Raw genomic sequence first — 20,668 nt, 5'->3', positions numbered from 1 at the left:
CTAAAAACTTAACCCAAGTGCCTAGAGCCCTAAGACCAGGGACCCTAAGACCCCGAACCCTACCCAAACACTGAATTAGCGCTACACACATACCTAAAACTTGGTGGGTAATTTTTTCACAGCAACTTAGTTGTGTTGCGGGCTGACGCTGGCCTTTCTCGATGTCGTTCGGATCCGTTCGGCCGACTCGGACGCCGCGGGCGTGGCGGGCAGTTGATGTCGATGGACCGTGCATAACCGGGGATGGACTCAGTCCAACCTCTGGATTTTTCTTCACCCTAACCCAGCCAGTGCCTCCAGCTCTGCACCTCGCCTGCTGCGGACGGGAACGCCGGCGGATCCATCGATGTCGGGGAAATGAGTCTCCAACTCGGAGCATTTAACAAATTGATGTCAAAAAGTACACAACAAGACAATAGAAAATGTAACGCTAAGTTTATGACGCACCACAAAGTGCCGATATTCAGTTTTGGGAAACATCGAGAAAAACCGAAACATCGAGAAAGTGTGAAAACAGAGAGAGAGAGTGTTAGGAAGCCACGCCCACTGAGAAGTCTATATAAATGAGCTGATGTGAAGTATTCCAGCCATTCAGTTGCTCAAACTAGCCTGAGGAAGGAAAAGAAACTCCGAAACGTCGCGATAAGGTTTGAGCAGTACATTTAGGGCCTCCATTTCAAAACGCAAATGGGAGAGAGCCACATTATTTAATCTCAGGGGAAAATAAAATAAATGTATTAAGTCCACAAAGACAAAACTTTATTATTTACAGAAAATGACCGCACTCTTCAACACACCTCTAAACCCAACCCGGGTGACCTTTCACACCTAAAAACTTAACCCAAGTGCCTAGAGCCCTAAGACCAGGGACCCTAAGACCCCGAACCCTACCCAAACACTGAATTAGCGCTACACACATACCTAAAACTTGGTGGGTAATTTTTTCACAGCAACTTAGTTGTGTTGCGGGCTGACGCTGGCCTTTCTCGATGTCGTTCGGATCCGTTCGGCCGACTCGGACGCCGCGGGCGTGGCGGGCAGTTGATGTCGATGGACCGTGCATAACCGGGGATGGACTCAGTCCAACCTCTGGATTTTTCTTCACCCTAACCCAGCCAGTGCCTCCAGCTCTGCACCTCGCCTGCTGCGGACGGGAACGCCGGCGGATCCATCGATGTCGGGGAAATGAGTCTCCAACTCGGAGCATTTAACAAATTGATGTCAAAAAGTACACAACAAGACAATAGAAAATGTAACGCTAAGTTTATGACGCACCACAAAGTGCCGATATTCAGTTTTGGGAAACATCGAGAAAAACCGAAACATCGAGAAAGTGTGAAAACAGAGAGAGAGAGTGTTAGGAAGCCACGCCCACTGAGAAGTCTATATAAATGAGCTGATGTGAAGTATTCCAGCCATTCAGTTGCTCAAACTAGCCTGAGGAAGGAAAAGAAACTCCGAAACGTCGCGATAAGGTTTGAGCAGTACATTTAGGGCCTCCATTTCAAAACGCAAATGGGAGAGAGCCACATTATTTAATCTCAGGGGAAAATAAAATAAATGTATTAAGTCCACAAAGACAAAACTTTATTATTTACAGAAAATGACCGCACTCTTCAACACACCTCTAAACCCAACCCGGGTGACCTTTCACACCTAAAAACTTAACCCAAGTGCCTAGAGCCCTAAGACCAGGGACCCTAAGACCCCGAACCCTACCCAAACACTGAATTAGCGCTACACACATACCTAAAACTTGGTGGGTAATTTTTTCACAGCAACTTAGTTGTGTTGCGGGCTGACGCTGGCCTTTCTCGATGTCGTTCGGATCCGTTCGGCCGACTCGGACGCCGCGGGCGTGGCGGGCAGTTGATGTCGATGGACCGTGCATAACCGGGGATGGACTCAGTCCAACCTCTGGATTTTTCTTCACCCTAACCCAGCCAGTGCCTCCAGCTCTGCACCTCGCCTGCTGCGGACGGGAACGCCGGCGGATCCATCGATGTCGGGGAAATGAGTCTCCAACTCGGAGCATTTAACAAATTGATGTCAAAAAGTACACAACAAGACAATAGAAAATGTAACGCTAAGTTTATGACGCACCACAAAGTGCCGATATTCAGTTTTGGGAAACATCGAGAAAAACCGAAACATCGAGAAAGTGTGAAAACAGAGAGAGAGAGTGTTAGGAAGCCACGCCCACTGAGAAGTCTATATAAATGAGCTGATGTGAAGTATTCCAGCCATTCAGTTGCTCAAACTAGCCTGAGGAAGGAAAAGAAACTCCGAAACGTCGCGATAAGGTTTGAGCAGTACATTTAGGGCCTCCATTTCAAAACGCAAATGGGAGAGAGCCACATTATTTAATCTCAGGGGAAAATAAAATAAATGTATTAAGTCCACAAAGACAAAACTTTATTATTTACAGAAAATGACCGCACTCTTCAACACACCTCTAAACCCAACCCGGGTGACCTTTCACACCTAAAAACTTAACCCAAGTGCCTAGAGCCCTAAGACCAGGGACCCTAAGACCCCGAACCCTACCCAAACACTGAATTAGCGCTACACACATACCTAAAACTTGGTGGGTAATTTTTTCACAGCAACTTAGTTGTGTTGCGGGCTGACGCTGGCCTTTCTCGATGTCGTTCGGATCCGTTCGGCCGACTCGGACGCCGCGGGCGTGGCGGGCAGTTGATGTCGATGGACCGTGCATAACCGGGGATGGACTCAGTCCAACCTCTGGATTTTTCTTCACCCTAACCCAGCCAGTGCCTCCAGCTCTGCACCTCGCCTGCTGCGGACGGGAACGCCGGCGGATCCATCGATGTCGGGGAAATGAGTCTCCAACTCGGAGCATTTAACAAATTGATGTCAAAAAGTACACAACAAGACAATAGAAAATGTAACGCTAAGTTTATGACGCACCACAAAGTGCCGATATTCAGTTTTGGGAAACATCGAGAAAAACCGAAACATCGAGAAAGTGTGAAAACAGAGAGAGAGAGTGTTAGGAAGCCACGCCCACTGAGAAGTCTATATAAATGAGCTGATGTGAAGTATTCCAGCCATTCAGTTGCTCAAACTAGCCTGAGGAAGGAAAAGAAACTCCGAAACGTCGCGATAAGGTTTGAGCAGTACATTTAGGGCCTCCATTTCAAAACGCAAATGGGAGAGAGCCACATTATTTAATCTCAGGGGAAAATAAAATAAATGTATTAAGTCCACAAAGACAAAACTTTATTATTTACAGAAAATGACCGCACTCTTCAACACACCTCTAAACCCAACCCGGGTGACCTTTCACACCTAAAAACTTAACCCAAGTGCCTAGAGCCCTAAGACCAGGGACCCTAAGACCCCGAACCCTACCCAAACACTGAATTAGCGCTACACACATACCTAAAACTTGGTGGGTAATTTTTTCACAGCAACTTAGTTGTGTTGCGGGCTGACGCTGGCCTTTCTCGATGTCGTTCGGATCCGTTCGGCCGACTCGGACGCCGCGGGCGTGGCGGGCAGTTGATGTCGATGGACCGTGCATAACCGGGGATGGACTCAGTCCAACCTCTGGATTTTTCTTCACCCTAACCCAGCCAGTGCCTCCAGCTCTGCACCTCGCCTGCTGCGGACGGGAACGCCGGCGGATCCATCGATGTCGGGGAAATGAGTCTCCAACTCGGAGCATTTAACAAATTGATGTCAAAAAGTACACAACAAGACAATAGAAAATGTAACGCTAAGTTTATGACGCACCACAAAGTGCCGATATTCAGTTTTGGGAAACATCGAGAAAAACCGAAACATCGAGAAAGTGTGAAAACAGAGAGAGAGAGTGTTAGGAAGCCACGCCCACTGAGAAGTCTATATAAATGAGCTGATGTGAAGTATTCCAGCCATTCAGTTGCTCAAACTAGCCTGAGGAAGGAAAAGAAACTCCGAAACGTCGCGATAAGGTTTGAGCAGTACATTTAGGGCCTCCATTTCAAAACGCAAATGGGAGAGAGCCACATTATTTAATCTCAGGGGAAAATAAAATAAATGTATTAAGTCCACAAAGACAAAACTTTATTATTTACAGAAAATGACCGCACTCTTCAACACACCTCTAAACCCAACCCGGGTGACCTTTCACACCTAAAAACTTAACCCAAGTGCCTAGAGCCCTAAGACCAGGGACCCTAAGACCCCGAACCCTACCCAAACACTGAATTAGCGCTACACACATACCTAAAACTTGGTGGGTAATTTTTTCACAGCAACTTAGTTGTGTTGCGGGCTGACGCTGGCCTTTCTCGATGTCGTTCGGATCCGTTCGGCCGACTCGGACGCCGCGGGCGTGGCGGGCAGTTGATGTCGATGGACCGTGCATAACCGGGGATGGACTCAGTCCAACCTCTGGATTTTTCTTCACCCTAACCCAGCCAGTGCCTCCAGCTCTGCACCTCGCCTGCTGCGGACGGGAACGCCGGCGGATCCATCGATGTCGGGGAAATGAGTCTCCAACTCGGAGCATTTAACAAATTGATGTCAAAAAGTACACAACAAGACAATAGAAAATGTAACGCTAAGTTTATGACGCACCACAAAGTGCCGATATTCAGTTTTGGGAAACATCGAGAAAAACCGAAACATCGAGAAAGTGTGAAAACAGAGAGAGAGAGTGTTAGGAAGCCACGCCCACTGAGAAGTCTATATAAATGAGCTGATGTGAAGTATTCCAGCCATTCAGTTGCTCAAACTAGCCTGAGGAAGGAAAAGAAACTCCGAAACGTCGCGATAAGGTTTGAGCAGTACATTTAGGGCCTCCATTTCAAAACGCAAATGGGAGAGAGCCACATTATTTAATCTCAGGGGAAAATAAAATAAATGTATTAAGTCCACAAAGACAAAACTTTATTATTTACAGAAAATGACCGCACTCTTCAACACACCTCTAAACCCAACCCGGGTGACCTTTCACACCTAAAAACTTAACCCAAGTGCCTAGAGCCCTAAGACCAGGGACCCTAAGACCCCGAACCCTACCCAAACACTGAATTAGCGCTACACACATACCTAAAACTTGGTGGGTAATTTTTTCACAGCAACTTAGTTGTGTTGCGGGCTGACGCTGGCCTTTCTCGATGTCGTTCGGATCCGTTCGGCCGACTCGGACGCCGCGGGCGTGGCGGGCAGTTGATGTCGATGGACCGTGCATAACCGGGGATGGACTCAGTCCAACCTCTGGATTTTTCTTCACCCTAACCCAGCCAGTGCCTCCAGCTCTGCACCTCGCCTGCTGCGGACGGGAACGCCGGCGGATCCATCGATGTCGGGGAAATGAGTCTCCAACTCGGAGCATTTAACAAATTGATGTCAAAAAGTACACAACAAGACAATAGAAAATGTAACGCTAAGTTTATGACGCACCACAAAGTGCCGATATTCAGTTTTGGGAAACATCGAGAAAAACCGAAACATCGAGAAAGTGTGAAAACAGAGAGAGAGAGTGTTAGGAAGCCACGCCCACTGAGAAGTCTATATAAATGAGCTGATGTGAAGTATTCCAGCCATTCAGTTGCTCAAACTAGCCTGAGGAAGGAAAAGAAACTCCGAAACGTCGCGATAAGGTTTGAGCAGTACATTTAGGGCCTCCATTTCAAAACGCAAATGGGAGAGAGCCACATTATTTAATCTCAGGGGAAAATAAAATAAATGTATTAAGTCCACAAAGACAAAACTTTATTATTTACAGAAAATGACCGCACTCTTCAACACACCTCTAAACCCAACCCGGGTGACCTTTCACACCTAAAAACTTAACCCAAGTGCCTAGAGCCCTAAGACCAGGGACCCTAAGACCCCGAACCCTACCCAAACACTGAATTAGCGCTACACACATACCTAAAACTTGGTGGGTAATTTTTTCACAGCAACTTAGTTGTGTTGCGGGCTGACGCTGGCCTTTCTCGATGTCGTTCGGATCCGTTCGGCCGACTCGGACGCCGCGGGCGTGGCGGGCAGTTGATGTCGATGGACCGTGCATAACCGGGGATGGACTCAGTCCAACCTCTGGATTTTTCTTCACCCTAACCCAGCCAGTGCCTCCAGCTCTGCACCTCGCCTGCTGCGGACGGGAACGCCGGCGGATCCATCGATGTCGGGGAAATGAGTCTCCAACTCGGAGCATTTAACAAATTGATGTCAAAAAGTACACAACAAGACAATAGAAAATGTAACGCTAAGTTTATGACGCACCACAAAGTGCCGATATTCAGTTTTGGGAAACATCGAGAAAAACCGAAACATCGAGAAAGTGTGAAAACAGAGAGAGAGAGTGTTAGGAAGCCACGCCCACTGAGAAGTCTATATAAATGAGCTGATGTGAAGTATTCCAGCCATTCAGTTGCTCAAACTAGCCTGAGGAAGGAAAAGAAACTCCGAAACGTCGCGATAAGGTTTGAGCAGTACATTTAGGGCCTCCATTTCAAAACGCAAATGGGAGAGAGCCACATTATTTAATCTCAGGGGAAAATAAAATAAATGTATTAAGTCCACAAAGACAAAACTTTATTATTTACAGAAAATGACCGCACTCTTCAACACACCTCTAAACCCAACCCGGGTGACCTTTCACACCTAAAAACTTAACCCAAGTGCCTAGAGCCCTAAGACCAGGGACCCTAAGACCCCGAACCCTACCCAAACACTGAATTAGCGCTACACACATACCTAAAACTTGGTGGGTAATTTTTTCACAGCAACTTAGTTGTGTTGCGGGCTGACGCTGGCCTTTCTCGATGTCGTTCGGATCCGTTCGGCCGACTCGGACGCCGCGGGCGTGGCGGGCAGTTGATGTCGATGGACCGTGCATAACCGGGGATGGACTCAGTCCAACCTCTGGATTTTTCTTCACCCTAACCCAGCCAGTGCCTCCAGCTCTGCACCTCGCCTGCTGCGGACGGGAACGCCGGCGGATCCATCGATGTCGGGGAAATGAGTCTCCAACTCGGAGCATTTAACAAATTGATGTCAAAAAGTACACAACAAGACAATAGAAAATGTAACGCTAAGTTTATGACGCACCACAAAGTGCCGATATTCAGTTTTGGGAAACATCGAGAAAAACCGAAACATCGAGAAAGTGTGAAAACAGAGAGAGAGAGTGTTAGGAAGCCACGCCCACTGAGAAGTCTATATAAATGAGCTGATGTGAAGTATTCCAGCCATTCAGTTGCTCAAACTAGCCTGAGGAAGGAAAAGAAACTCCGAAACGTCGCGATAAGGTTTGAGCAGTACATTTAGGGCCTCCATTTCAAAACGCAAATGGGAGAGAGCCACATTATTTAATCTCAGGGGAAAATAAAATAAATGTATTAAGTCCACAAAGACAAAACTTTATTATTTACAGAAAATGACCGCACTCTTCAACACACCTCTAAACCCAACCCGGGTGACCTTTCACACCTAAAAACTTAACCCAAGTGCCTAGAGCCCTAAGACCAGGGACCCTAAGACCCCGAACCCTACCCAAACACTGAATTAGCGCTACACACATACCTAAAACTTGGTGGGTAATTTTTTCACAGCAACTTAGTTGTGTTGCGGGCTGACGCTGGCCTTTCTCGATGTCGTTCGGATCCGTTCGGCCGACTCGGACGCCGCGGGCGTGGCGGGCAGTTGATGTCGATGGACCGTGCATAACCGGGGATGGACTCAGTCCAACCTCTGGATTTTTCTTCACCCTAACCCAGCCAGTGCCTCCAGCTCTGCACCTCGCCTGCTGCGGACGGGAACGCCGGCGGATCCATCGATGTCGGGGAAATGAGTCTCCAACTCGGAGCATTTAACAAATTGATGTCAAAAAGTACACAACAAGACAATAGAAAATGTAACGCTAAGTTTATGACGCACCACAAAGTGCCGATATTCAGTTTTGGGAAACATCGAGAAAAACCGAAACATCGAGAAAGTGTGAAAACAGAGAGAGAGAGTGTTAGGAAGCCACGCCCACTGAGAAGTCTATATAAATGAGCTGATGTGAAGTATTCCAGCCATTCAGTTGCTCAAACTAGCCTGAGGAAGGAAAAGAAACTCCGAAACGTCGCGATAAGGTTTGAGCAGTACATTTAGGGCCTCCATTTCAAAACGCAAATGGGAGAGAGCCACATTATTTAATCTCAGGGGAAAATAAAATAAATGTATTAAGTCCACAAAGACAAAACTTTATTATTTACAGAAAATGACCGCACTCTTCAACACACCTCTAAACCCAACCCGGGTGACCTTTCACACCTAAAAACTTAACCCAAGTGCCTAGAGCCCTAAGACCAGGGACCCTAAGACCCCGAACCCTACCCAAACACTGAATTAGCGCTACACACATACCTAAAACTTGGTGGGTAATTTTTTCACAGCAACTTAGTTGTGTTGCGGGCTGACGCTGGCCTTTCTCGATGTCGTTCGGATCCGTTCGGCCGACTCGGACGCCGCGGGCGTGGCGGGCAGTTGATGTCGATGGACCGTGCATAACCGGGGATGGACTCAGTCCAACCTCTGGATTTTTCTTCACCCTAACCCAGCCAGTGCCTCCAGCTCTGCACCTCGCCTGCTGCGGACGGGAACGCCGGCGGATCCATCGATGTCGGGGAAATGAGTCTCCAACTCGGAGCATTTAACAAATTGATGTCAAAAAGTACACAACAAGACAATAGAAAATGTAACGCTAAGTTTATGACGCACCACAAAGTGCCGATATTCAGTTTTGGGAAACATCGAGAAAAACCGAAACATCGAGAAAGTGTGAAAACAGAGAGAGAGAGTGTTAGGAAGCCACGCCCACTGAGAAGTCTATATAAATGAGCTGATGTGAAGTATTCCAGCCATTCAGTTGCTCAAACTAGCCTGAGGAAGGAAAAGAAACTCCGAAACGTCGCGATAAGGTTTGAGCAGTACATTTAGGGCCTCCATTTCAAAACGCAAATGGGAGAGAGCCACATTATTTAATCTCAGGGGAAAATAAAATAAATGTATTAAGTCCACAAAGACAAAACTTTATTATTTACAGAAAATGACCGCACTCTTCAACACACCTCTAAACCCAACCCGGGTGACCTTTCACACCTAAAAACTTAACCCAAGTGCCTAGAGCCCTAAGACCAGGGACCCTAAGACCCCGAACCCTACCCAAACACTGAATTAGCGCTACACACATACCTAAAACTTGGTGGGTAATTTTTTCACAGCAACTTAGTTGTGTTGCGGGCTGACGCTGGCCTTTCTCGATGTCGTTCGGATCCGTTCGGCCGACTCGGACGCCGCGGGCGTGGCGGGCAGTTGATGTCGATGGACCGTGCATAACCGGGGATGGACTCAGTCCAACCTCTGGATTTTTCTTCACCCTAACCCAGCCAGTGCCTCCAGCTCTGCACCTCGCCTGCTGCGGACGGGAACGCCGGCGGATCCATCGATGTCGGGGAAATGAGTCTCCAACTCGGAGCATTTAACAAATTGATGTCAAAAAGTACACAACAAGACAATAGAAAATGTAACGCTAAGTTTATGACGCACCACAAAGTGCCGATATTCAGTTTTGGGAAACATCGAGAAAAACCGAAACATCGAGAAAGTGTGAAAACAGAGAGAGAGAGTGTTAGGAAGCCACGCCCACTGAGAAGTCTATATAAATGAGCTGATGTGAAGTATTCCAGCCATTCAGTTGCTCAAACTAGCCTGAGGAAGGAAAAGAAACTCCGAAACGTCGCGATAAGGTTTGAGCAGTACATTTAGGGCCTCCATTTCAAAACGCAAATGGGAGAGAGCCACATTATTTAATCTCAGGGGAAAATAAAATAAATGTATTAAGTCCACAAAGACAAAACTTTATTATTTACAGAAAATGACCGCACTCTTCAACACACCTCTAAACCCAACCCGGGTGACCTTTCACACCTAAAAACTTAACCCAAGTGCCTAGAGCCCTAAGACCAGGGACCCTAAGACCCCGAACCCTACCCAAACACTGAATTAGCGCTACACACATACCTAAAACTTGGTGGGTAATTTTTTCACAGCAACTTAGTTGTGTTGCGGGCTGACGCTGGCCTTTCTCGATGTCGTTCGGATCCGTTCGGCCGACTCGGACGCCGCGGGCGTGGCGGGCAGTTGATGTCGATGGACCGTGCATAACCGGGGATGGACTCAGTCCAACCTCTGGATTTTTCTTCACCCTAACCCAGCCAGTGCCTCCAGCTCTGCACCTCGCCTGCTGCGGACGGGAACGCCGGCGGATCCATCGATGTCGGGGAAATGAGTCTCCAACTCGGAGCATTTAACAAATTGATGTCAAAAAGTACACAACAAGACAATAGAAAATGTAACGCTAAGTTTATGACGCACCACAAAGTGCCGATATTCAGTTTTGGGAAACATCGAGAAAAACCGAAACATCGAGAAAGTGTGAAAACAGAGAGAGAGAGTGTTAGGAAGCCACGCCCACTGAGAAGTCTATATAAATGAGCTGATGTGAAGTATTCCAGCCATTCAGTTGCTCAAACTAGCCTGAGGAAGGAAAAGAAACTCCGAAACGTCGCGATAAGGTTTGAGCAGTACATTTAGGGCCTCCATTTCAAAACGCAAATGGGAGAGAGCCACATTATTTAATCTCAGGGGAAAATAAAATAAATGTATTAAGTCCACAAAGACAAAACTTTATTATTTACAGAAAATGACCGCACTCTTCAACACACCTCTAAACCCAACCCGGGTGACCTTTCACACCTAAAAACTTAACCCAAGTGCCTAGAGCCCTAAGACCAGGGACCCTAAGACCCCGAACCCTACCCAAACACTGAATTAGCGCTACACACATACCTAAAACTTGGTGGGTAATTTTTTCACAGCAACTTAGTTGTGTTGCGGGCTGACGCTGGCCTTTCTCGATGTCGTTCGGATCCGTTCGGCCGACTCGGACGCCGCGGGCGTGGCGGGCAGTTGATGTCGATGGACCGTGCATAACCGGGGATGGACTCAGTCCAACCTCTGGATTTTTCTTCACCCTAACCCAGCCAGTGCCTCCAGCTCTGCACCTCGCCTGCTGCGGACGGGAACGCCGGCGGATCCATCGATGTCGGGGAAATGAGTCTCCAACTCGGAGCATTTAACAAATTGATGTCAAAAAGTACACAACAAGACAATAGAAAATGTAACGCTAAGTTTATGACGCACCACAAAGTGCCGATATTCAGTTTTGGGAAACATCGAGAAAAACCGAAACATCGAGAAAGTGTGAAAACAGAGAGAGAGAGTGTTAGGAAGCCACGCCCACTGAGAAGTCTATATAAATGAGCTGATGTGAAGTATTCCAGCCATTCAGTTGCTCAAACTAGCCTGAGGAAGGAAAAGAAACTCCGAAACGTCGCGATAAGGTTTGAGCAGTACATTTAGGGCCTCCATTTCAAAACGCAAATGGGAGAGAGCCACATTATTTAATCTCAGGGGAAAATAAAATAAATGTATTAAGTCCACAAAGACAAAACTTTATTATTTACAGAAAATGACCGCACTCTTCAACACACCTCTAAACCCAACCCGGGTGACCTTTCACACCTAAAAACTTAACCCAAGTGCCTAGAGCCCTAAGACCAGGGACCCTAAGACCCCGAACCCTACCCAAACACTGAATTAGCGCTACACACATACCTAAAACTTGGTGGGTAATTTTTTCACAGCAACTTAGTTGTGTTGCGGGCTGACGCTGGCCTTTCTCGATGTCGTTCGGATCCGTTCGGCCGACTCGGACGCCGCGGGCGTGGCGGGCAGTTGATGTCGATGGACCGTGCATAACCGGGGATGGACTCAGTCCAACCTCTGGATTTTTCTTCACCCTAACCCAGCCAGTGCCTCCAGCTCTGCACCTCGCCTGCTGCGGACGGGAACGCCGGCGGATCCATCGATGTCGGGGAAATGAGTCTCCAACTCGGAGCATTTAACAAATTGATGTCAAAAAGTACACAACAAGACAATAGAAAATGTAACGCTAAGTTTATGACGCACCACAAAGTGCCGATATTCAGTTTTGGGAAACATCGAGAAAAACCGAAACATCGAGAAAGTGTGAAAACAGAGAGAGAGAGTGTTAGGAAGCCACGCCCACTGAGAAGTCTATATAAATGAGCTGATGTGAAGTATTCCAGCCATTCAGTTGCTCAAACTAGCCTGAGGAAGGAAAAGAAACTCCGAAACGTCGCGATAAGGTTTGAGCAGTACATTTAGGGCCTCCATTTCAAAACGCAAATGGGAGAGAGCCACATTATTTAATCTCAGGGGAAAATAAAATAAATGTATTAAGTCCACAAAGACAAAACTTTATTATTTACAGAAAATGACCGCACTCTTCAACACACCTCTAAACCCAACCCGGGTGACCTTTCACACCTAAAAACTTAACCCAAGTGCCTAGAGCCCTAAGACCAGGGACCCTAAGACCCCGAACCCTACCCAAACACTGAATTAGCGCTACACACATACCTAAAACTTGGTGGGTAATTTTTTCACAGCAACTTAGTTGTGTTGCGGGCTGACGCTGGCCTTTCTCGATGTCGTTCGGATCCGTTCGGCCGACTCGGACGCCGCGGGCGTGGCGGGCAGTTGATGTCGATGGACCGTGCATAACCGGGGATGGACTCAGTCCAACCTCTGGATTTTTCTTCACCCTAACCCAGCCAGTGCCTCCAGCTCTGCACCTCGCCTGCTGCGGACGGGAACGCCGGCGGATCCATCGATGTCGGGGAAATGAGTCTCCAACTCGGAGCATTTAACAAATTGATGTCAAAAAGTACACAACAAGACAATAGAAAATGTAACGCTAAGTTTATGACGCACCACAAAGTGCCGATATTCAGTTTTGGGAAACATCGAGAAAAACCGAAACATCGAGAAAGTGTGAAAACAGAGAGAGAGAGTGTTAGGAAGCCACGCCCACTGAGAAGTCTATATAAATGAGCTGATGTGAAGTATTCCAGCCATTCAGTTGCTCAAACTAGCCTGAGGAAGGAAAAGAAACTCCGAAACGTCGCGATAAGGTTTGAGCAGTACATTTAGGGCCTCCATTTCAAAACGCAAATGGGAGAGAGCCACATTATTTAATCTCAGGGGAAAATAAAATAAATGTATTAAGTCCACAAAGACAAAACTTTATTATTTACAGAAAATGACCGCACTCTTCAACACACCTCTAAACCCAACCCGGGTGACCTTTCACACCTAAAAACTTAACCCAAGTGCCTAGAGCCCTAAGACCAGGGACCCTAAGACCCCGAACCCTACCCAAACACTGAATTAGCGCTACACACATACCTAAAACTTGGTGGGTAATTTTTTCACAGCAACTTAGTTGTGTTGCGGGCTGACGCTGGCCTTTCTCGATGTCGTTCGGATCCGTTCGGCCGACTCGGACGCCGCGGGCGTGGCGGGCAGTTGATGTCGATGGACCGTGCATAACCGGGGATGGACTCAGTCCAACCTCTGGATTTTTCTTCACCCTAACCCAGCCAGTGCCTCCAGCTCTGCACCTCGCCTGCTGCGGACGGGAACGCCGGCGGATCCATCGATGTCGGGGAAATGAGTCTCCAACTCGGAGCATTTAACAAATTGATGTCAAAAAGTACACAACAAGACAATAGAAAATGTAACGCTAAGTTTATGACGCACCACAAAGTGCCGATATTCAGTTTTGGGAAACATCGAGAAAAACCGAAACATCGAGAAAGTGTGAAAACAGAGAGAGAGAGTGTTAGGAAGCCACGCCCACTGAGAAGTCTATATAAATGAGCTGATGTGAAGTATTCCAGCCATTCAGTTGCTCAAACTAGCCTGAGGAAGGAAAAGAAACTCCGAAACGTCGCGATAAGGTTTGAGCAGTACATTTAGGGCCTCCATTTCAAAACGCAAATGGGAGAGAGCCACATTATTTAATCTCAGGGGAAAATAAAATAAATGTATTAAGTCCACAAAGACAAAACTTTATTATTTACAGAAAATGACCGCACTCTTCAACACACCTCTAAACCCAACCCGGGTGACCTTTCACACCTAAAAACTTAACCCAAGTGCCTAGAGCCCTAAGACCAGGGACCCTAAGACCCCGAACCCTACCCAAACACTGAATTAGCGCTACACACATACCTAAAACTTGGTGGGTAATTTTTTCACAGCAACTTAGTTGTGTTGCGGGCTGACGCTGGCCTTTCTCGATGTCGTTCGGATCCGTTCGGCCGACTCGGACGCCGCGGGCGTGGCGGGCAGTTGATGTCGATGGACCGTGCATAACCGGGGATGGACTCAGTCCAACCTCTGGATTTTTCTTCACCCTAACCCAGCCAGTGCCTCCAGCTCTGCACCTCGCCTGCTGCGGACGGGAACGCCGGCGGATCCATCGATGTCGGGGAAATGAGTCTCCAACTCGGAGCATTTAACAAATTGATGTCAAAAAGTACACAACAAGACAATAGAAAATGTAACGCTAAGTTTATGACGCACCACAAAGTGCCGATATTCAGTTTTGGGAAACATCGAGAAAAACCGAAACATCGAGAAAGTGTGAAAACAGAGAGAGAGAGTGTTAGGAAGCCACGCCCACTGAGAAGTCTATATAAATGAGCTGATGTGAAGTATTCCAGCCATTCAGTTGCTCAAACTAGCCTGAGGAAGGAAAAGAAACTCCGAAACGTCGCGATAAGGTTTGAGCAGTACATTTAGGGCCTCCATTTCAAAACGCAAATGGGAGAGAGCCACATTATTTAATCTCAGGGGAAAATAAAATAAATGTATTAAGTCCACAAAGACAAAACTTTATTATTTACAGAAAATGACCGCACTCTTCAACACACCTCTAAACCCAACCCGGGTGACCTTTCACACCTAAAAACTTAACCCAAGTGCCTAGAGCCCTAAGACCAGGGACCCTAAGACCCCGAACCCTACCCAAACACTGAATTAGCGCTACACACATACCTAAAACTTGGTGGGTAATTTTTTCACAGCAACTTAGTTGTGTTGCGGGCTGACGCTGGCCTTTCTCGATGTCGTTCGGATCCGTTCGGCCGACTCGGACGCCGCGGGCGTGGCGGGCAGTTGATGTCGATGGACCGTGCATAACCGGGGATGGACTCAGTCCAACCTCTGGATTTTTCTTCACCCTAACCCAGCCAGTGCCTCCAGCTCTGCACCTCGCCTGCTGCGGACGGGAACGCCGGCGGATCCATCGATGTCGGGGAAATGAGTCTCCAACTCGGAGCATTTAACAAATTGATGTCAAAAAGTACACAACAAGACAATAGAAAATGTAACGCTAAGTTTATGACGCACCACAAAGTGCCGATATTCAGTTTTGGGAAACATCGAGAAAAACCGAAACATCGAGAAAGTGTGAAAACAGAGAGAGAGAGTGTTAGGAAGCCACGCCCACTGAGAAGTCTATATAAATGAGCTGATGTGAAGTATTCCAGCCATTCAGTTGCTCAAACTAGCCTGAGGAAGGAAAAGAAACTCCGAAACGTCGCGATAAGGTTTGAGCAGTACATTTAGGGCCTCCATTTCAAAACGCAAATGGGAGAGAGCCACATTATTTAATCTCAGGGGAAAATAAAATAAATGTATTAAGTCCACAAAGACAAAACTTTATTATTTACAGAAAATGACCGCACTCTTCAACACACCTCTAAACCCAACCCGGGTGACCTTTCACACCTAAAAACTTAACCCAAGTGCCTAGAGCCCTAAGACCAGGGACCCTAAGACCCCGAACCCTACCCAAACACTGAATTAGCGCTACACACATACCTAAAACTTGGTGGGTAATTTTTTCACAGCAACTTAGTTGTGTTGCGGGCTGACGCTGGCCTTTCTCGATGTCGTTCGGATCCGTTCGGCCGACTCGGACGCCGCGGGCGTGGCGGGCAGTTGATGTCGATGGACCGTGCATAACCGGGGATGGACTCAGTCCAACCTCTGGATTTTTCTTCACCCTAACCCAGCCAGTGCCTCCAGCTCTGCACCTCGCCTGCTGCGGACGGGAACGCCGGCGGATCCATCGATGTCGGGGAAATGAGTCTCCAACTCGGAGCATTTAACAAATTGATGTCAAAAAGTACACAACAAGACAATAGAAAATGTAACGCTAAGTTTATGACGCACCACAAAGTGCCGATATTCAGTTTTGGGAAACATCGAGAAAAACCGAAACATCGAGAAAGTGTGAAAACAGAGAGAGAGAGTGTTAGGAAGCCACGCCCACTGAGAAGTCTATATAAATGAGCTGATGTGAAGTATTCCAGCCATTCAGTTGCTCAAACTAGCCTGAGGAAGGAAAAGAAACTCCGAAACGTCGCGATAAGGTTTGAGCAGTACATTTAGGGCCTCCATTTCAAAACGCAAATGGGAGAGAGCCACATTATTTAATCTCAGGGGAAAATAAAATAAATGTATTAAGTCCACAAAGACAAAACTTTATTATTTACAGAAAATGACCGCACTCTTCAACACACCTCTAAACCCAACCCGGGTGACCTTTCACACCTAAAAACTTAACCCAAGTGCCTAGAGCCCTAAGACCAGGGACCCTAAGACCCCGAACCCTACCCAAACACTGAATTAGCGCTACACACATACCTAAAACTTGGTGGGTAATTTTTTCACAGCAACTTAGTTGTGTTGCGGGCTGACGCTGGCCTTTCTCGATGTCGTTCGGATCCGTTCGGCCGACTCGGACGCCGCGGGCGTGGCGGGCAGTTGATGTCGATGGACCGTGCATAACCGGGGATGGACTCAGTCCAACCTCTGGATTTTTCTTCACCCTAACCCAGCCAGTGCCTCCAGCTCTGCACCTCGCCTGCTGCGGACGGGAACGCCGGCGGATCCATCGATGTCGGGGAAATGAGTCTCCAACTCGGAGCATTTAACAAATTGATGTCAAAAAGTACACAACAAGACAATAGAAAATGTAACGCTAAGTTTATGACGCACCACAAAGTGCCGATATTCAGTTTTGGGAAACATCGAGAAAAACCGAAACATCGAGAAAGTGTGAAAACAGAGAGAGAGAGTGTTAGGAAGCCACGCCCACTGAGAAGTCTATATAAATGAGCTGATGTGAAGTATTCCAGCCATTCAGTTGCTCAAACTAGCCTGAGGAAGGAAAAGAAACTCCGAAACGTCGCGATAAGGTTTGAGCAGTACATTTAGGGCCTCCATTTCAAAACGCAAATGGGAGAGAGCCACATTATTTAATCTCAGGGGAAAATAAAATAAATGTATTAAGTCCACAAAGACAAAACTTTATTATTTACAGAAAATGACCGCACTCTTCAACACACCTCTAAACCCAACCCGGGTGACCTTTCACACCTAAAAACTTAACCCAAGTGCCTAGAGCCCTAAGACCAGGGACCCTAAGACCCCGAACCCTACCCAAACACTGAATTAGCGCTACACACATACCTAAAACTTGGTGGGTAATTTTTTCACAGCAACTTAGTTGTGTTGCGGGCTGACGCTGGCCTTTCTCGATGTCGTTCGGATCCGTTCGGCCGACTCGGACGCCGCGGGCGTGGCGGGCAGTTGATGTCGATGGACCGTGCATAACCGGGGATGGACTCAGTCCAACCTCTGGATTTTTCTTCACCCTAACCCAGCCAGTGCCTCCAGCTCTGCACCTCGCCTGCTGCGGACGGGAACGCCGGCGGATCCATCGATGTCGGGGAAATGAGTCTCCAACTCGGAGCATTTAACAAATTGATGTCAAAAAGTACACAACAAGACAATAGAAAATGTAACGCTAAGTTTATGACGCACCACAAAGTGCCGATATTCAGTTTTGGGAAACATCGAGAAAAACCGAAACATCGAGAAAGTGTGAAAACAGAGAGAGAGAGTGTTAGGAAGCCACGCCCACTGAGAAGTCTATATAAATGAGCTGATGTGAAGTATTCCAGCCATTCAGTTGCTCAAACTAGCCTGAGGAAGGAAAAGAAACTCCGAAACGTCGCGATAAGGTTTGAGCAGTACATTTAGGGCCTCCATTTCAAAACGCAAATGGGAGAGAGCCACATTATTTAATCTCAGGGGAAAATAAAATAAATGTATTAAGTCCACAAAGACAAAACTTTATTATTTACAGAAAATGACCGCACTCTTCAACACACCTCTAAACCCAACCCGGGTGACCTTTCACACCTAAAAACTTAACCCAAGTGCCTAGAGCCCTAAGACCAGGGACCCTAAGACCCCGAACCCTACCCAAACACTGAATTAGCGCTACACACATACCTAAAACTTGGTGGGTAATTTTTTCACAGCAACTTAGTTGTGTTGCGGGCTGACGCTGGCCTTTCTCGATGTCGTTCGGATCCGTTCGGCCGACTCGGACGCCGCGGGCGTGGCGGGCAGTTGATGTCGATGGACCGTGCATAACCGGGGATGGACTCAGTCCAACCTCTGGATTTTTCTTCACCCTAACCCAGCCAGTGCCTCCAGCTCTGCACCTCGCCTGCTGCGGACGGGAACGCCGGCGGATCCATCGATGTCGGGGAAATGAGTCTCCAACTCGGAGCATTTAACAAATTGATGTCAAAAAGTACACAACAAGACAATAGAAAATGTAACGCTAAGTTTATGACGCACCACAAAGTGCCGATATTCAGTTTTGGGAAACATCGAGAAAAACCGAAACATCGAGAAAGTGTGAAAACAGAGAGAGAGAGTGTTAGGAAGCCACGCCCACTGAGAAGTCTATATAAATGAGCTGATGTGAAGTATTCCAGCCATTCAGTTGCTCAAACTAGCCTGAGGAAGGAAAAGAAACTCCGAAACGTCGCGATAAGGTTTGAGCAGTACATTTAGGGCCTCCATTTCAAAACGCAAATGGGAGAGAGCCACATTATTTAATCTCAGGGGAAAATAAAATAAATGTATTAAGTCCACAAAGACAAAACTTTATTATTTACAGAAAATGACCGCACTCTTCAACACACCTCTAAACCCAACCCGGGTGACCTTTCACACCTAAAAACTTAACCCAAGTGCCTAGAGCCCTAAGACCAGGGACCCTAAGACCCCGAACCCTACCCAAACACTGAATTAGCGCTACACACATACCTAAAACTTGGTGGGTAATTTTTTCACAGCAACTTAGTTGTGTTGCGGGCTGACGCTGGCCTTTCTCGATGTCGTTCGGATCCGTTCGGCCGACTCGGACGCCGCGGGCGTGGCGGGCAGTTGATGTCGATGGACCGTGCATAACCGGGGATGGACTCAGTCCAACCTCTGGATTTTTCTTCACCCTAACCCAGCCAGTGCCTCCAGCTCTGCACCTCGCCTGCTGCGGACGGGAACGCCGGCGGATCCATCGATGTCGGGGAAATGAGTCTCCAACTCGGAGCATTTAACAAATTGATGTCAAAAAGTACACAACAAGACAATAGAAAATGTAACGCTAAGTTTATGACGCACCACAAAGTGCCGATATTCAGTTTTGGGAAACATCGAGAAAAACCGAAACATCGAGAAAGTGTGAAAACAGAGAGAGAGAGTGTTAGGAAGCCACGCCCACTGAGAAGTCTATATAAATGAGCTGATGTGAAGTATTCCAGCCATTCAGTTGCTCAAACTAGCCTGAGGAAGGAAAAGAAACTCCGAAACGTCGCGATAAGGTTTGAGCAGTACATTTAGGGCCTCCATTTCAAAACGCAAATGGGAGAGAGCCACATTATTTAATCTCAGGGGAAAATAAAATAAATGTATTAAGTCCACAAAGACAAAACTTTATTATTTACAGAAAATGACCGCACTCTTCAACACACCTCTAAACCCAACCCGGGTGACCTTTCACACCTAAAAACTTAACCCAAGTGCCTAGAGCCCTAAGACCAGGGACCCTAAGACCCCGAACCCTACCCAAACACTGAATTAGCGCTACACACATACCTAAAACTTGGTGGGTAATTTTTTCACAGCAACTTAGTTGTGTTGCGGGCTGACGCTGGCCTTTCTCGATGTCGTTCGGATCCGTTCGGCCGACTCGGACGCCGCGGGCGTGGCGGGCAGTTGATGTCGATGGACCGTGCATAACCGGGGATGGACTCAGTCCAACCTCTGGATTTTTCTTCACCCTAACCCAGCCAGTGCCTCCAGCTCTGCACCTCGCCTGCTGCGGACGGGAACGCCGGCGGATCCATCGATGTCGGGGAAATGAGTCTCCAACTCGGAGCATTTAACAAATTGATGTCAAAAAGTACACAACAAGACAATAGAAAATGTAACGCTAAGTTTATGACGCACCACAAAGTGCCGATATTCAGTTTTGGGAAACATCGAGAAAAACCGAAACATCGAGAAAGTGTGAAAACAGAGAGAGAGAGTGTTAGGAAGCCACGCCCACTGAGAAGTCTATATAAATGAGCTGATGTGAAGTATTCCAGCCATTCAGTTGCTCAAACTAGCCTGAGGAAGGAAAAGAAACTCCGAAACGTCGCGATAAGGTTTGAGCAGTACATTTAGGGCCTCCATTTCAAAACGCAAATGGGAGAGAGCCACATTATTTAATCTCAGGGGAAAATAAAATAAATGTATTAAGTCCACAAAGACAAAACTTTATTATTTACAGAAAATGACCGCACTCTTCAACACA

General features: G+C 47.2%; 1 protein-coding gene across 2 annotated transcripts in view; it reads right to left on the bottom strand.

Annotated features, from left to right (window-relative positions):
• Nucleotides 1-19,881, bottom strand: part of LOC147846617 (uncharacterized) — a 30,172-nt gene extending 10,291 nt beyond the window's left edge. For both annotated transcript variants that reach the window (XM_088649533.1, XM_088649534.1), the window contains exons 1-10: nucleotides 7,546-19,881; nucleotides 6,718-6,993; nucleotides 5,890-6,165; nucleotides 5,062-5,337; nucleotides 4,234-4,509; nucleotides 3,406-3,681; nucleotides 2,578-2,853; nucleotides 1,750-2,025; nucleotides 922-1,197; nucleotides 94-369 (exon numbers count right to left, since the gene is read on the bottom strand). In XM_088649533.1, the coding sequence (XP_088505659.1) occupies nucleotides 94-369; nucleotides 922-1,197; nucleotides 1,750-2,025; nucleotides 2,578-2,853; nucleotides 3,406-3,681; nucleotides 4,234-4,509; nucleotides 5,062-5,337; nucleotides 5,890-6,165; nucleotides 6,718-6,993; nucleotides 7,546-7,831 (2,770 nt within the window). In that variant the 5' untranslated portion in view covers nucleotides 7,832-19,881. The remainder of the gene's footprint in view (nucleotides 1-93; nucleotides 370-921; nucleotides 1,198-1,749; nucleotides 2,026-2,577; nucleotides 2,854-3,405; nucleotides 3,682-4,233; nucleotides 4,510-5,061; nucleotides 5,338-5,889; nucleotides 6,166-6,717; nucleotides 6,994-7,545) is intronic.
• Between the last annotated feature and the right edge of the window lie 787 nt (nucleotides 19,882-20,668).

The sequence above is a fragment of the Danio rerio genome, chromosome 2, assembly GCF_052040795.2.
Source record: "Danio rerio strain M-AB ecotype USA chromosome 2, GRCz13ab, whole genome shotgun sequence".
In the NCBI taxonomy this organism is placed as follows: domain Eukaryota; kingdom Metazoa; phylum Chordata; class Actinopteri; order Cypriniformes; family Danionidae; genus Danio; species Danio rerio.
Note: the sequence above shows the minus strand (reverse complement) of the source record. Positions and strands in the feature narration are given on the sequence as shown.